Source organism: Episyrphus balteatus, chromosome 1 (genome assembly GCF_945859705.1).
Source record: "Episyrphus balteatus chromosome 1, idEpiBalt1.1, whole genome shotgun sequence".
NCBI lineage: Eukaryota > Metazoa > Arthropoda > Insecta > Diptera > Syrphidae > Episyrphus > Episyrphus balteatus.
This window is the reverse complement of record NC_079134.1, coordinates 168974573-168992576: the sequence shown is the minus strand read 5'-3', so window position 1 is coordinate 168992576 and position 18004 is coordinate 168974573. Positions and strand designations below refer to the sequence as shown.

Genomic DNA, 18004 nt, shown 5'->3' with positions numbered 1-18004 from the left:
CAGTTTGATGTTAATCGGTCCATCCGTTTAGGCTGTAGGACACAAAGACAGACGAACTTGCATTGTGCACTGTGGCGTATACGTAACTTTTTTTTTAATTTAATAAAATTAATGAATTAAATTCATTATTTAAATTTTATTCGTATGTTTTGCAATAGAACCATCAACCTTAATTTGTTTTTGTTTTTTATTTTATATCTGAGCTTCATTATTTTTCACACGTGTTGCATGATAAGAAGATATTTGCATTATGCAGAATCTAATGTTCTTTTGCAACAATCCTTTAATTGCACTCAATTTGTACATATACTCTTATACAGAGTTTATATTCCTATATGACACTAAGTCTTCAACCTACTTCCAATAAATGCAGCATTTTGCATCAACGCCAACATCCGCTTAGTTGCAAGAAAATAAAAAAAGAAGAAAAAAAACATAAAGAAAAAACCATAATAAAATATTGTACAAAGTAATGTGGCACTGTTGTGAGACCTCTGGTGCACGATTTATTGCACAACTTTTGTTGAATCGAAGCATTTTATCCGCCGCGTGCGCTAAGTATATGAAGCCTTTTTCTTCCACCTTTATACTATTTTTTTTTTTTTTGTTTTTTGTCCAAACCTCATTTAAACAAACTTGCGGTGCACAGCGAATGTATTTGACTCTCGACTTGTGCATAAGCTGTATTCTGGAACAATTCAGCTTTGCAAGGTACAAAGCAAAAAAACAGAACAAGCTTAAAAATATAAGTAAGCAAAAAAATAAAAGAAAAGTGTCGCGCGCACACCCCAGCTATCTAAAAAGCAGCATGCCAGACGTGTGGCAGAGAAATCATAGTTCAATAGATTTGAGGTTGGCGATAACTCTGCAATCGTGGACTCATGTTGTAGTGGATGCTGCACCACTCAACTTGGTTTTGGCCTGTCATTGCGCGGACTTAGAGTAGAGAGTGAAAAAAAAAGAACAAAATATTATGTAAGTGGGAGAGCGGCGGATTTTATTTTTTCTACTGCCCCAACTCTTGTGTGATAGGTTATAAACCAAAGAAGGTAAAAAAAGGCGTGTACTCGTGCCAGGTCAAAGTGAAATCGGCCCGGGACACCTATCTTTGTTTGCCCTCATCTAATTGTCACACGAATTTTTTGAAAATTTCTCAGTAAAGTGCATTTTGAGATTGGGGCAGGACTTTGCAAACTAACCAGTGACTTGGTTGACTTTTTTGATAGCTTAGCCGCCTTTGAACCTCTAATTAAGCTAAAAACATGTCCACAAGATTGTTCACATTCAGTTCTCTGCCATTATAATACGGAGAGTTGAAGGTGATTTATTTCCTAAGGTGTGCTATTTTATTTTTTTTTCTGTAACCAATCGTGAGTTTGAGTTGTTTTATTTATTTTTTGTTGTTGGGCGGAAACCATCCGAAGGTGATTATTAAAAAATAACACAATGGATCAGTAGCGAAGCTTATAATTTCTTATAATTTGTCATAAATATGTTATCCTATTTCTGTAATGTTTTCAGTATTTCATATTTCACAGTGGGTAAAATTTGAAAAATATATTGACGATTTTCTAATGAACTTTTGTTTATAATGATTAATTAATATTGTCTTTAAAATGGTATCAATTTTTTTAAACTTTTTTGAAAATTTTTTAAACAAAATACTCTCGACTAAAAAAGTTAAGTATTTAAAGTCCATTTTGTACATAAGAATACAAAAAAAGCATCTCAGGATTCTCATTTGAGAATTGTTAATAAACAAAAAAATTTCAAACTTTCTTAAGAAAAAAATAAAAACAAACAAAATTTTGGAAAATTGATTTTTGAACAGTTCCAATGATTTACCTATTTTACCATTTGAAAAAAAGAAATTTAGTACTAAAATTCCAAAATTGGAAGACTGTACCTTTCACATTCTTTTTGTTTTGTCATGACACGATCATTTTTAACTGAGGTAATGCCTATCGAAAATCACTAAAAAGCTCACGAATTTTTTGTGTTCCTTTAATTTTTCGGGCTGGTGTATAATGAAAAATTAGGAAGGTATTAGGGAGCTCAGAAAAATGGTATATTTTATATTATTTACTCTTGGAATTCAACCAATATCGATTTAATTAATTTGATATGAATTTAATAATACTAGCAAAATCGCACTTAACAAACTTTCTGTGCACTAAATTCATTTTTTTTTTCAAACGCAAAACAAATTTTTTGATCACCCTAATTAAAAACATGTTTTTCCATCAATTATTTTTTAATATAATTTTTTCCCCTATTAAAAGTAGAAAAAAATAATGTATTTTGGTATGTGCCACCCTAATATAACACGGTTTACACATTTTCTGGGTTATTAAAAACAATATTTTCGAGAACTGAAAAAGGAAATATTTTTTTTGTTTACTAAACAAAACTGATTCTGTGTCATTTTTTATTTTTTTTTCTGACATTTATGAACACTCAGTGACTGTTGAAAATTGTACTTGCGCATGTTATTTAAAAACAGTATAAAAGAAAGAGTTACTGTGCTTTACAGAAAGGTATAGCATGTAATTATGAGTGTAACCGTTGCGTTGATTTAAAAAAAATTTCCATGTTAAGTATATTTAATATGATTTTTTTTCCAACCCAATCGCACGTTCTAGCTTTTAAGCACAGTAGGGCTGGTGAATCTCCCTGTATATATCTTATTTTTTTCCACATTTAACTAAACACAAAAATTGACCCAATCATTTTGTGAGTGACTCTGTGTACATAATCTGATAGCAAAGCCATTAGTAGAGTTTGTTTTTCTTTTTAAGTAAACCTTCCTGTTCCTTATTTTGTTTTTGTTCATCGAACTTTGACCACTCTATTGAACTTTATTAGATGATTGACCTACAATTTATTTAAATTTAAATCTAATCAATTTTGCAAAATCAATTGAAGCCAATTTGTTTCACGCCTACTTTAAAAACAATACAACGAATAATAAAACTATCAATTGTTGTTAAATCACTTTTGTACTTAGCTTAATTATAAAGCAAAATATTAAAAATTCTTTAGGTTTGATTATTATTTTTTATTAAACGTGAATTTCAAGGTTTTCAATTTGTAAACATTCCAATCTCGAAACAAAACAAAAAATCATCTCAAAAAACAGCCGACCGATGACGCCAACGGGTCAATAATCTTTAATCGAACAATAAACATTCTGTCCTCGATCAATCTGATGTTGAATTCTTTTCGTATTCTTTTTCGGAAGAATTCAATTAACCTGCTCTTGTATATCCTCAATCATGATTTCACTTTTTTTTTGTAAACATTTTTGATTGAATTAAATGTCAATGGATAACAATAATCACAGAGAGATATAATTTTAACCCAATGATGAAATAATCTCGCATAGCTTCTTTGTTAAACTTCTTAAAAAGAGTCTCAATTTAAAAAGGTATATTCGTGCACCTTTTAAACAACAACTGCCTACTCTTATGATCTGACAGTGACCATGAAGTTTGACTTTATTTTCGGTTTCGATTTCATTTTCATGTTTCTGTCTTAAAGATTTGTGATGATTGAATTGGTGCGCCACTTCACTTCACAAATAAAAACGATACAAATTTGCTTATTCCATGCAAACCAACCATCATCTTGGGGATACAGTAGTTAAGTTATACAAAAAAAAAACTTTATTATTGTTTGCCTAATTGGATTATGAAACATGATTTTCTGAGAGAGAACTAAAAGGCTTTTGTTGTTTGACTTCTATGTGAATGGCAGCTCAGTGCACCTTTCTTGTGGCTGCTGACATTAATCGATGAGGAGGCAAGTGAACTGTGAAATAGTCAAAAGCATTCTAAGCAAACACAAAAACGGTTCATTTGCAAAAGTGTAATAGGTTCTTCGACTTCGACTCCTTTGTGTGGAATAAAGGTCTTAAAAGGCCATAAATTCCACAACACGACTTGGTCAAATGAACAATGTTCTTACGGTACGATGAGGAGAGGAACGTTTAAGACTTTAAAATTCTATTATAAAAATCTTAACATTCCAAAAATTTTTTTTTGAGGTATTTGTTTTTAAAAGAGAACAAACTTATTCAGAGTACTCGTAAGTAAAAAAAAAAAAAAAAATACATTAGTGCTTTTCACATCTGGTAGAAGTGACAACTTAAAACATTCTGGCTTCAAGATAATGAGGTTAATAATTGTAGGTTTCAGTAATGACCATATTGAAATAAAGGTAAATAATTATTATTTTACAATTTCCTAAAGATTAAAACCTATGAACGTACATTTCTAATATGCGCAGAAAGTATAAAAATAATATTTTCAAAACAATCATTTTTTATGGAAAATAAAACAAAAAAAAAATTATTTTTTTTCTTCTAACACCATTAAATCTATTTTTTTATATGACAACTTATAGTCAATTTTATATCATCTGAAAGCTTATTGTTTCAACTTTAAATATTTATACCGACCATGTCTATACAACATCTACAAAAAGAGCTAGAATTTTTTGAATTCAATCAGTTTTCATCAAAAAAGGAAATCAATCTTTTTTTTCTTTTAACATCATTAAATCCATTTTTTTTTAATTACAACTTATAATAAATTGTATATCATCCGAAAGCTTAATATATCATCTTTTATATGACGCTTCAATCATATTTCTAAAATGCCTACAAAAAAGTAGGAATTTTTTAAAGCCAAGCATGTCAAAATTTCAAACTGAGATTACGGTACTTCCTACACTGGTGGCTGGTCATCGGAAACAGATCTCCACAGGTTTTTTGAGGTATTTTTCGTTTCATCGTATTTCAAATCACTACGATACATACCTACTAAAGAAGTTTTCACTTCAAAAACTCGAATCATAACGGTTGTCGCTATTTTCGGCTTGAAATCAAAAATTTAATAAAGAACCTTAGAACTTAATATATCGAGGTCAAAAAATATTAAATTTCACTTTTATTTGGTTAATAGTTTGCCTGAAGGATCACTCAAAAATTCATGCTTCATTGATTCTGTTTGACCTCGAAAAGCAAGTTGACCATAAATTCATGCCTAATGTTCAATTTATGTTTATTTGGTGGTAATGGTCGCCTACATGACAGCTAAACTATGTTTGATTCTGATTTAGGTTCTATACACTGGCTTCAAAACAATAATTGCCTTTCTATAAAAATAAACTAAACGTGCGTTCCTTTGCCAAAATAATACCTTCAGGCAAAATTTGCAAGTGGCTGTGACTTCATGCTGTGTGTGTAACCTGTATTTGGTCAATTGCAAGTCAAATCAATTTTCAATGGTATGTTATAAGTGTACGACATAATTTTTGGTTAGCATAAAAATGTCAAAATTTAAAAATTATGAGAGCATAACAAATGAAAAAAATCTAATGCGGTTATGGACAAGACACCGCACAAAAATATTCAACATCAGCATACAGCAAGACGTGTGTGAGATATCGGTGTTGCAAATTTTATTAGGTCATGTCTTGCCCGGAATACATATTTGGATTGAGTGATGGCTACAGAATTTGAATAGCTTAGATTTTATAGAGAAGTTTTCCAAATAGGTATTCAATTACATATATGAACATTAACTTACATTTAAAATAAAAGATAAAGGAGTAAAATTTCGTTGTTAAGTTATGTTATGAATAAAGTTTAACAAAACTTATTGTTGCCACTTTTAAAATGACTACTTTTATAGCAACCATTTTCTTACAAATTCCTTATAACTTTTAAGTTTATTTGAAAAAAAAAAAAAAAATGTTTTATCTGTCAAGAAAAAGATTCTTTCAAATGAAAAAGAAAAAAATAAACAAATTATTTTTTAAACACAAAAGTATTTTTAATGGTGGAAGTTGATGAGCGATGACTAACATCAACTTAAAATAGATTTTGATATATCCTAAAAAATAGGTTAGGCGAAAATGCAGTTTTTCAAAACAATGCTTTTTTTGTCAGTTTTCTTAAAAAACTACTATTACCTAAATTTTTAGAAAATTTTCAAAGAACACATTTTTGGATTTTTTAAAAAATATTTCAAATTTTTTTTTTTTAAATCAATTTTTTGAATACGGGCTGGTGAAAAATTTTGAAATTTAATTTTTATGTGAAAATTAATTATTTCTGCAAAATGGCGTACCATTTTTTTTTTTTTTTTGAAAAATGTTAGAAAATTTTTGTATATGTATAAAAAATTATTTAAAAAAAAAAACGGCTCTAACAATTTTCGAAATTTTTTTTCTAAAAATTCTTTTTTATACAAGAAATCAAATGGCATACTTGGTTTTGTGTAAAAAATCATTTTGAACAGTGTTTTGTCATTTATAAAAACAGATTTTTTTTTACTACATGAAATTCCTCAAATATATCAAATTTTCACTAATTTTGTTCAATAAACTAATTTTGTTTAATATCTTTTCTTTAACATTAGAGTAACTTTTACCATATAGACCAAGTACGTGTTACCCCAATCGTGTATTTTATATTATTATTAATTCCTTATAAACGTATATTTTCCTTAAAGAATCGATGTATTTCAAGGACCTTTAGAACAGGATTAAAAACGTTGCAAATTTATCAATTAACCCCAATCATTATAAATTGAAAAAATTAAAATTCAAATTAAAAATTATAAAAATTAATTCAACACTAAAAAATAATAATATAACCTATGTATTTTGAGTAAGGTCGATAGGTTTAAATTTTCCCGAGAGTTGTTGGTACACCCAAAAGAATTGTTGTAAAAATGACAATTAAATAAATAATGTTGTAAATTTGATCACAACAAAAACATTACTGTGTTAAAAAAGAGCCAAGTTCTCCTATGTTGAAATTATGCTGGCACAAAAAGAACTGAAATGTAAAAGTGTACCAAGTTCTAAAGATTGGGTTCAAATTCGTTTCAATAAAATTTTGATTGTTCTCTTGACAATTTTTTTTTTTTAATTACCGATTTTTAAAGTTATTTCAAAAATTGCCAAGTAAACAATCAAAATTTTATTGATACAAATTTGAACCCAAACTTTAGAACTTGGTACACTTTTACATCTCAGTACTTTTTGTGCCAGCATAATTTCAACATAGGGGCAATTCCATGGTAACTCACGTTACATTCACAAAAATTTCCAACACATAAATAATTTTTTTTTTTTTCAATTTTAATGTAAATTGATACGAAATTACTATCCATGAATGGAGCATAACTATTACTTTCATAATTAACTAAAAAAATTGTCTTTAATTTTAACATTTGCTTGGGAAAAATAAAAGTTTGATGGTAACTCACGTTACAAAAATCGGACACGAATTTTAAGAGTCCGACAGTATGAAGTTTTTATGTGAAATTAAGAATCTCAATTTGTTTTCAATGAAGATTCCATACATACAAAATTACAAGCTTTTAATATGAGTGACAAAACCAAACATTTTTTCAATATTTCGAGGAAAAATTTTAAAATATTTAGGTAACTCACGTTACATTATTTTGGTAACTCATGTTACCTGCGATTTGTGGTTCCAAAAGTACTCAAATTTTTTTTTAACCGAATAGTGTGTAACGAAGCTTGCTTAAATGTTAACTTATTTTAGCACTCATGAGGGGATATTGTCATCGTCACTATTAGACTCATCATATTTTCAGTTTGCTTGTTTTTCCGTCATTTTCATGTGAAATTCTTCTGTTGTTGGGAAGCTTATGCTATAAAAATGCTTTAAGATTATTAAAATCCCTGAATTTTATGTCTATCCATAAGGGAATACAACAAAGAATCTTTTCTTGCAACTTGCATAAAGAGTTGCCGTTTGTAAATAGTAATTTGCTAATAAAAAAAGTAAAAAAGACTGCATAATTTGTTCAAAATTCGTGTCCACTTTTTCATGGAATTACCCATAGGAGAACTTGGCTCTTTTTTAACAGTAATGTTTTTGTTGTGATTTCACTACTTTTTGCGAGGTATGGCTGTAGAATTGAAAATCTCTATATTTGATGAAAATTCAGTGAAAATGGGCGGTTGCCACGCCCCCTGGCTGAAATTCTCAAATTTTAAATTTTTTCCTTTGTATAAACTACCAGCTCTACCATTCTACTAAATTTCAAGATTCTACGATAATCAGAAGTGCTCTATAATATTTGATGAAAATTCAGCGGAAATGGGCGTATGCCACGCCCCCTGAATTGAAAATCACCACAAGTCCTATCACCGTGTAAAATTTCAAGTTTCTACGATATAGGGAAGTTCTCCATAATTTTGATGATCTGTCAGTGAGTCAGTGAATCAGTAAGGGTGTTTGCGATTTTTGAAGCCCTATATCTCAGAAACTACTCATAGAAGGAGGCTGAAATTTTTTTTAATTTTTTTTCTATTTTTTTTTTCGTATGAATTTTAGAAGCAAACGTTCCTTTTAACAGCACCTCAATGCTGGCATTAACTGAAAAATCGTTCCAAAAAAACGCGGTTTTTGTTTTCCATAGCATTTTTCCATAAAAATGCAAAGTTTTTTTTACATAATTTTGAAGCAAATGTTTCAAATTCTATAATGGAATTTTCAGATCTCAAAAAATCAAATTTCAATTTAATAGGAAATAGAAAATCACTTGGAAGCTTTAACATTCAATTTTTAAAAATATTGACTTAGATTAGGCTACAGCCCAAAAGCCTGAAAAAGAGACTCACAGATAGACAATCTGACACTGACAGGCCAAATAGAATTCCGGCACCTTAAAAATTGTTTCTTACGTTTTAATAAAAGCAAAACCTAGCCTTTTAAAAGCTTATCTCATGTAAATAAGTAACTTTAAAAGTCTTTTACGAAAAGATTACGGTTTTCAGTAAAAAAAATTACGAATCTGTCAAAAAATTAAAGATTTTTGACACCCTTAAAAGATCTTGTTTTTCAATTTATAGAAAATGCTGTTATAAAATTTTGATACAAAAATTTGATCTTACTACAATTAAATACTAAACAATAATATCTTGTGCCTTACAAAAAAAAAAATAACCAAAAACTAGCTTCCTTCCATATCTCAAAATCTTACCTTATTTTACTGCTGATAGGAATTGGCTGTATTGGTTGACTGCTAATCGGCATTCTCGGCTTCAATGGAGGTGGTGGCGGTGAAGCCTTCAATCCATCACTTCTTATCGGTGATTTATGATTATTATGATGTGGACTACAATTGCCAATATTATTAAAATTCATTCCTGCATTCTCATGAATCGGAGAAATTGGAATCACAGCCGGATTATGATGAGGACGTTTTCTAGCTACCATCACAGATTTATGATCGCCCGCCATCGGAGAGCTTAATTTCTCATTTAAAATTATCTTGTGAGCCTTGTTTGACTGTTGAGCCATACTGGAAGCAGGTCTCGAATGCATAAGATCCATATTAGTTGGTTTCTTGGGTATTGAAGGTGGCGGTGGCAATGCGTTGAAGAATGCTTTGCGGGACGGTGAACCAGCAAAACTATTTCGTCTATTTGGCGAAAGCGGTTTATTCATTGGCGGCGGTTGCCGCAGTATCTCCGGCGGAGGTGGTGGCAAGGGTTCATCTTGATTAGACAGATTGCTGTCAACGTCTACCGTTGCCAGTGCCGGTGGAGGCGGTAAATCTGGACTTGGGATGCGTAAATTCGGATTCTTCGGTGGCCTTTCGGGCACCCACTCATCGGTAAGGAAAACAGAAGGAAGTCCCATGGGACTGGATAGTTGCCGCTGAATATATTGCTGTTGATTGGCAACATGTTGCATTGCCTTCTCTCGCATCGCTGCATATTCCGAGGCGGATGAGGTGCGTCTAACTGTCAAAGAAGCTTTGCTTCTTGGCGGTGGAGGAGGCGGAGGCATTCCACAATCATTAAACGATATCTTCTCCGGCTCGGTGACATTCTTAACCGACTGCGATTGCAGTTTCTCCTGTGTCGCTGCCCGATGATACTGATCTCGAAACTCTGCATACTCGGAGGCGGATGAAGACCGCCGCACTGGCATCAGCGATCTTGATCGCGGTGGCGGCGGAGGTGGTGGCGAACTGCCGCAATCAGGAAACGAGATGTCGTTATTGATTTGATTCGACAGTTGGTGGTGGTTGGAGTACCGCGATGGTACAACCGCTGTACCAACGTTATTTGGCAACGAGTTCCTAACCACCCCAGCCGAACTGGCCACTTCCTTGGGAGAACCAGTTGGCTGCAGAGAATGCGGCCGTAGGAGATTGTTGCCACCATTGGCGGCACTGTGCTTCAGGTTTTCTTTGGATTGCTGCTGCTGTCGCTCGAAGTACGATTGGACAGCGTTCTTTTGGAACGCCTTCAAGGCCGGATTGGAAACTCGATGCGTCTTACTGGGATCGATAAATGTGTACTTTTGCATGGCGGCGGCTGCGGCGTTATTGGCCTGATGATGGTGGTGATGATGCAAATGCTGTTGCTGCCGCTCAAAGTCGTTGATTCGATCAGCCACCGATTGCCAGCTTGTGGGTTGCGGCGAATTCAATCTATAAAACAAGAGGAAGGAAAAACAGTTGTAACCAGAGAGTTGGTAATATGTCACATCCTACTTACTTGGATTGCGGATAATGAAGTGGCAGTTGCTGAGTAGTGGGTAGCTGCGCAGCAGCAGGACTGTGTTGCAGATGGACGTGTTGTTGTTGTTGTTGTTTTGGTGCATTTGGTTGCTGGTGTGGGCCAGTAATAGGTTCGGTGTATGTGGAAACAGGAAAGAGCCGGTGGTTGTTGCGATATGACGAACTGGATGTGGTCGTCATGGCGGAAGATGTGTTTGAGGAGAAGGAACTGGAACTCGATGAAGGCGAGGAGGATGCAGCAAGATTGCTGGAAGACGTGACGGCCACTGAAAGAGATGCCATAGATAAGGTTGGAGATGCAGATGAGGACTTTTGCAATGGTGCGGTGGCGGAGGAGGACAGCGATGGTGACAATGGAGCAATTGACAACAGCGACTGATGAAGAGTTTGTTGTTGTTCGTTGGTAGTCGCTCCAATTCCAATCGCACTACCATTTGGTGATGGAGCTTGCGATATTGTCACCGATAGACTTGATTTATTCAGCTCAGCGGCATGATTGGGAAAGAGCAAAGTTGGGGAGGAAGAGGACATGGCTGTTGCCGCGGCTGCCACTGCACCTTTTGTCAAAGAACTATTCGCTGATGGTGACAGTGACAGCGCCGATGACGAGGTCGACGTTTGGGGAATGTAGTGTTGCGGATGGTGTGACATATATATTGCACCAGTACTGGCGGAATTGCTGCCACTGCTACCGCCACTTCTATTCGGGCTTGTGCTAATGGCTGGCATTCTTGTGGGGGAATTACTGGCTGAGATTGGTGGACTCAACTGTTGATCGTTATGCATGTAGAGGACACTTTCACTTTGGTGCCGTTTTGGGGTAAGTACACGCGAACTGTGCACTATTAGTTGTGACGAAGATGCTGCAAGAGAAGAAAAAGAGATAATTTAATTGGGGTTTTATTTGTGTCAGTTTAGATTTTGGTTTGTAAAAAGTAGAAAATTGGAATGTTGTCTTAAAGTGGCTCAAGGTTAAGTGATTTCGTGAGATGGGTAAGGTTATTAGAGAAGTGGGACAGAAAAGTGTTAGATGATTTCAAATTAAGTAGGATAATTGATTGGGAAATCCGGTAGATAAAACAACAACAAGAGTATTTAAGACGTTTGCTTCCTAGAGTTTAAAGAGATAATGATTAAAACATCATAACAAATATAAAAGTTTTGTTGAACACCTAGAAAGACCATATTAAAAGCAAATGCTAAGTAACAATAGAGATCATTTATCACAAATAGGTTTAAAAATCAAAGAGATCGATAACACTGGTCAACAAGGTTTTTGCCACAACAACCAAAAAATACTTTTCTAGTAGTTTTTGATGTGATGAACTCGAATCAAAAAATTGTTATTGGCCTCCGTTTTTGAAATATTACCGTTAGAAAATGTCAAAAAACGTCATTTTGGCTGTTTTCGAGGCTATGTTTTTATGTGGGGTAGTTCATTTTGAATTAATTTGTAACGGTACCTATAAGAACTGGTTTTTTCTTTCAAAAAATGTTTAAATATTTTCGATATCTCTTTTACAGCCCGAGATATTTAAAATTTAAGTAGCGGTCTTTGAATCAGAAACAACTCAGGCCAACCAAATTAAACTTTTTTTGCCACAAGAACCAAAATATACTTTTCTGAAGTTTTTTGGGTTGCTGAACTCGAATCCGCAATCAGAAAAATTCTATTGGCCTTCGTTCTTGAAATATTACCGTTATAAAATGCAAGATAACGGTAATATTTCAAGAACGGAGGCTAATAGAATTTTTCTGATTGCGGATTCGAGTTCAGTAACCCAAAAACCTTGGGTATATTTTGGTTCTTGTTGCATAAATTCTGTGACCAGTGACTTAAACTTTAGATTAAGTTTAGTTTCTCTTTGGCTTATTAACTGATACTTAAGATATCTCGAGCAATAAAAGAGATATCGGGAAAATTTAAACAGTTTTTGAAAGAAAAATATCTGTTCTTATAATCACCGTTACAAATTTGTTTATAATGAATTACCCTTTTGGAAAAAAAAAGTTATATTTTGTTGACCAGTGTAATCAAAAGCTCCAAAGAACTAACCTGAAACTCTTTTCAATTTCATGTTTGTGTCAATTCCACTGCATTGATTGATAACAAGTGTTTTGGAAGCTTATACCTACTAACTTTTTAGCACAAAACATTCTTATGGTTCCGTTCTTTTTGTAATTTAATATAATAAAGATGGAATGAAAACCTTCAAAAAGTCTATTCACGAGCGTATGCAACATTTTTGTGTTAAGAGATTTGATTTAGGTTGTTTAAGCCATATGATTTAAGCTTCGTAGAATTAGACTTTTATTAATAAAAATCGATAATTTTTGCTTTTAATAAACATAAAACCATAAAAAATCAGGCTTTTCAGGAGAAAACATCTGTTTTTGAATGGAGATGGACGAGGTGATGTTTTTGAAAACCTGTCTTAATTTTTAAATTAAGCTTAACATTTCGTTAAAATTCAAGAAAGTCATATAACAAAAAACGGTACTGATATGTAACGTTAATAACGGTTCAAAGAAAATTATGTATTTTTATTTCAAAAATAGGACTTTACTGGGTATCCCAGAAGTAATGGATCAAACGAAATATGCTTAAGTAAATTTAATAAAACTTTTTTTTGGAGCGAAATGGCGTATGAAATAAAAAATATTTTGACTAATTAATTGTTTCTTGTTATAAGGCAATGCGTTAGTGAAAGAATTGCAAAAAATAAAAATCACTTTCGTCCGGATAAAGGAAAATACTGTTGCAAAGTGGGGATTTTTAGAAATTTTAAAAGAACTGCATTTAATCGAAAACCATATGGATTTGGGATAAACAAGTAACCAAATTCTGAGAGCCCTTAACTCTTTCAAACCCAGCGTTACTCTCATGTAACATATATTTAAAAATTCGTAAAAAATATTTCATTTAATAATTTTTTAGGTTTCAATGGCTTAATAGAAAGATAACGATGTCTAGTTATAGGATTAGTACAAATAAGTAGTTGAACATCATTCTATCGATTTTTTTTCGAAAAAGGGACTGAAACCCACATTTTTTTTTTGAGAAAAGTTTTTTTTTTTTTTATATGGTCATACTTATGAAAAAACAAATAAAAAAAATGTAAATCCAGAAGGTGTTTTGTTTTTAAGCTTAAAAGAAGTAGTAGACGAAGTTTAACATCTCTACATGTTGGTTTAGTCAACCCGCAAAATCAGTTTTCTTTATAAAACAATCAAGCTTTCCAATGGCTTATTAGAAACACTGCGTCGAAGACGAAATTATCAAAAAGGTTTTACTTCAATGCAATTTGTAGCTTATGCAACTGTGGAAACAAGGCATCAAACCTCCCCCTCTCTTGATTGACTTTTTTTTTCATGAATTGAATAAATTGAAATTCTGTAATATTATATTCTAGGATTTTATTTCTGAAGAATAATAAACATATAAGAAAAAATACCAGATTTTTAAATGCAAATAATCAAGAATTTAGAACACGCCTTGTTTTGCCCTGAGTCATATTAAAATTTTCGATCAAAAATGCAGTAATTTATATAATTCAAAACACATCGTTTTTCAGATTAAAATCCATTTTAATTCTAATCGAAGTTTTTTTCTGCAAATAAGAAATCACAACAACTTTGTTGTGTATCTTCCAAGGTTGACGATATCCGATCTCCAGTCACCAAAATCTAAAATGCTTGCAGCTAAATTTACAATTCCAATTCCAAAGTATAAATTGTATTAGCTTGACCTGAGAATTGCTAGCCAAGTAATTATCTCAATAAATATCAAATAGATCTTGTGTTTCATTGCTAAGCTTTATGCCACATGCAATTGTTTGTTGTTCGGCTTGGCTGAGTGCGTGATCGATGTGATTGATCTTGTTAACACTTTAGGAACCTTTAACCACAGTTGCATTCTAAATTAGCCATTGAGTTTTTCGGCTAAAATGGCCCTCTAATCGTGCATGCATGAGTTGCCACACGAGAATGTGTTGTTTTGAAGTTGGAAAAACAATTATTGTTCTTGTCCAGTTGCCATTCAAAATCTCGGACAAGAGAACAATAATTTCGAAAATTTGTTTAAGCCCCCAGGTTGACTTTCAAGGACTTTGAAAAGTAATAAAACAAAAAACCTGACGATCGTTCTGTTTGCCCTTATTTCTTTTAGACATGAACCAGATAGGATAAGTTGTATCTCTAAGAAAACTCAAGGAAACTCAAAAACCACCACTTTTATTCCTCTCTCGACCAGAGGTCCACAATCAAGAGTGTATCTTTCAATTAAAATTCTTTTCTATTAGCACTTCAGATCGATTAATCTGACGGATTCGAATTTAATTAGAGAGACAAGCTACTTGGTCGGATAGAGGCTTGGTATTTTCAAGCCTGCATCTCTCGCTCTCTCTCTCTTTTTCTGCAAAAAAGAACTCTTTGCAATGTAGACAAAATTGCGGATAGAAAAATCTTTTAACGAAAAGCTGCCAATTGGCCTTTGGCGGCTTCTCTCTTTACATCAGTTGTTGAACGTTAATTCCGCCACCGCCCGTTCATGGCTGCCGTTTAATTTTCCAATCCACTGATCAAAAAGGTGCAGAGCGAGTTGCAGTTGCAGCAGTGTTTTGTTGCATGCGAGAGGCAAGTATATAAGTTGAGCTTGGTAATTTGGTTTTTAGATTGGATAATCCATGAAATAGTTTCTTCATTGGCTCTGGATGCATATAGAAGCAAGCAAGAGAATTAACAAAAAAAAAATAAAGTGATTGGACATTATTTTTTTTTTTTTTTTTTGCAAGAATCCCAGACGTTGTGTCGTGGGTTTAGTTTAGGTTTTTTTTTCATTTTGTATTTTGTCAGCCAGCAAGTAATTCTTTTTTAAAATAAATCTCAAGAGTAGGTAATTGCACCTGAGAGGTAGTGATTAGGCCATTGTTGTTGAGTTTTCTGATTAGTTCTCAAAGCATTATTTGTGTAATTCTAATTTAGAGCAAGGAATTTCAAAGGTTTTTTTTTTCTTATGGTCTTCTGTGATGGAATAATGAAAAAATTTTTTTGTTGAGTATAAGATTTATACGTGGAATTTAAGATCGTGACGAGATATGAAATTGGTCTATTTCTTGAGAAACAGTGAAGTAGCGAAATTTGATATTATAAGAAGTTGCAAGTACGTTTTCATAGTTTGAGAAGTTTTAGACTTTGATAAGGAATATTTTCTAAAAATATGATTTGCTGGTTAGTTTCTACCTATTTAAATACATCAATTTTATATTTGATTATTATTTCGCTTGCCTTGTTGACAAAATATAAGTAGTTTTGTAGAACCTGAGCCTTAATATTTTTTTACTTGCTCTATAGGGCAAGTATTGGTTTCGTGCCGAAAAAAAAATTGAGGTTTTAATGAAAACCAACATTAAGATGATGGAGAAGTCCGAAATGTGGATCTCGCAATTCTGTCTGGCCGTGTGTGCGTGGATGGTTTTTCTTCAAATTTGGTGCAGATGATTTTTATAGAATTATGAAAGTTGTTTTTTTTTTTTGTTTTTTTTTTTATATCTCGCTTAGAAAGTGTACCTCCCATGCAAATTTTTCAAGTTATAGCTTTTTACTCAAAAACAATTTTTACAATTTTCATTACACTTTGCAGACGTAATATTCAAAGTAATTGCAATAAAACTGTATTTTTAGTTTTTCTCAAAAAAAGTAAAATAAGAAAAATAAATATCATTAAAGCAAAAACCTTCTATAAAATGTTACGAGAAACTTGTTTAGTATTTTTTTTTTATAATATCAGGAGATATAGAGGATAAAAGCACGTTTTGTTATTCCTCAGAAAATCGAAAATACAAAATGCAAAATTTCGATTCCTTATACGATTTTCAGTTTTGATTTGTTTTCAGAGCCCGTTTTGAGGCATCAATTTGCTGTTTTCGTTTAACTTCTGCTGATAAAATTAAGCGTTGGAATATATGGAGAATAAGACTACATACGTATAGAAAATAGTGAAAAGTGATTTTTATCTTCTTTTAAAAAGGCACTATCCATTTATTGAAATAGTCACTGTGGTGTATGTGTAATATTTTCTTCTCTTATAAAAAAAAAACTATATTGCTACTGTTAGCCAAATTGTGAAATGAATGTGTTTTAATTCAACCTTTCACCTTCACTATTAGCCCTAAGGAATAGTAAAATACTGTTTTATTTTTTTATTTCAAGGCCTCTCCTAGGTTGAAAAGGAGATGGCACATTTTTGGGCCCAGTGTGTTCACTAACGAAATGGGTATCAAATGAAAGGTGACGGTAAGCACATTACGTGGGTAAAATATTTTCAAATTCGTTAGTGGGGTTTTGGAGATATTTGAGTTTGAAGCTTCGGATTTCAAAATCAAGATTTCAGCTATTTTTTCGAACAATTAATCGTAAAATGCGTAGAAAGGACTTTTTAGATTGGAAATTAGTTAATCTTTCTTTTTCTAGTACATCATTTTTCTCTAGGAGTTATACTTTCAGAGTAACAGAACCGCAAAGTATCTCATTCTCAGTAATTCCGCACTTAACTCTAAGGGTTGTTTAAAATATTTAAAATATCAAAAAACACACAATTTTCGGTAGTGTAACTCTGAAATTATAACTCCTAGAGAAAAATGATGTACTAGAAAAAGAAAGATTAACTAATTTCTAATCTAAAAAGTTCTTTCTAGTTTTCTGTCCGACCAGTCGTTCTCGAGATATTGAGACAAATGCGTTTTTCAAAATGGCGGTCGCCCCACAAGACCAAACAATACGCAATCTGAGATTTGTACTTGGGATAAACCCCTCTTCAATACTGCATTCAAACTTAGCTGACGTCATAGCTTTTTCCAGATTTTTCCCCATTGACTGAACTATAGTTTCTATTCTTATTATTTAATAGGCCTATTTCAGCGCGTTTTTGTGTATTTTGCTTATTATAAGGTTTTTGTATGTTTTATAGAACTATTTTATATATAGAATTAAAGGTAACACATTAAGCTATCGAAAAATTACAAAAAAAAGTGCATGTCACCACTGAATATTTTGATATTTCGATGTGCCAAATGCCTCGCTTAAAAAAATCACCTTTTGAGAAGTAAATACCTAATATGTATTATTTTTTTTAACAAAGAAAAAAACTTTTGATACAGATTTATAGACAAGAGAAATACCTTTCATTTGATACCAATATTATTTCTGTACACCCATTATTACGCATTCTACGATTAATTGTTCGAAAAATTAGCTGAAATCTTGATTGTGAAATCCGAAACTTCAAACTCAAATATCTCCAAAACCCCACTAACGAATTTGAAAATATTTTACCCACCTAATGTGCTTACCGTCACCTTTCATTTGATACCAATTTCGTTAGTGAACACACTGGGCCCAAGCTCCATAGAAAAATGTGCCATCTC

The 18004-nt window shown here is 32.4% G+C and overlaps 1 protein-coding gene across 1 annotated transcript in view; it reads right to left on the bottom strand.

Annotated features, from left to right (window-relative positions):
• LOC129907496 (protein Shroom) overlaps nt 1–18004 on the bottom strand; it is a 235415-nt gene that overhangs the window by 91830 nt on the left and 125581 nt on the right. Inside the window, exons 5-6 of the mRNA XM_055983765.1 lie at nt 10558–11443; nt 9030–10490 (exon numbers count right to left, since the gene is read on the bottom strand). Of these exons, the coding sequence (XP_055839740.1) occupies nt 9030–10490; nt 10558–11443 (2347 nt within the window). The remainder of the gene's footprint in view (nt 1–9029; nt 10491–10557; nt 11444–18004) is intronic.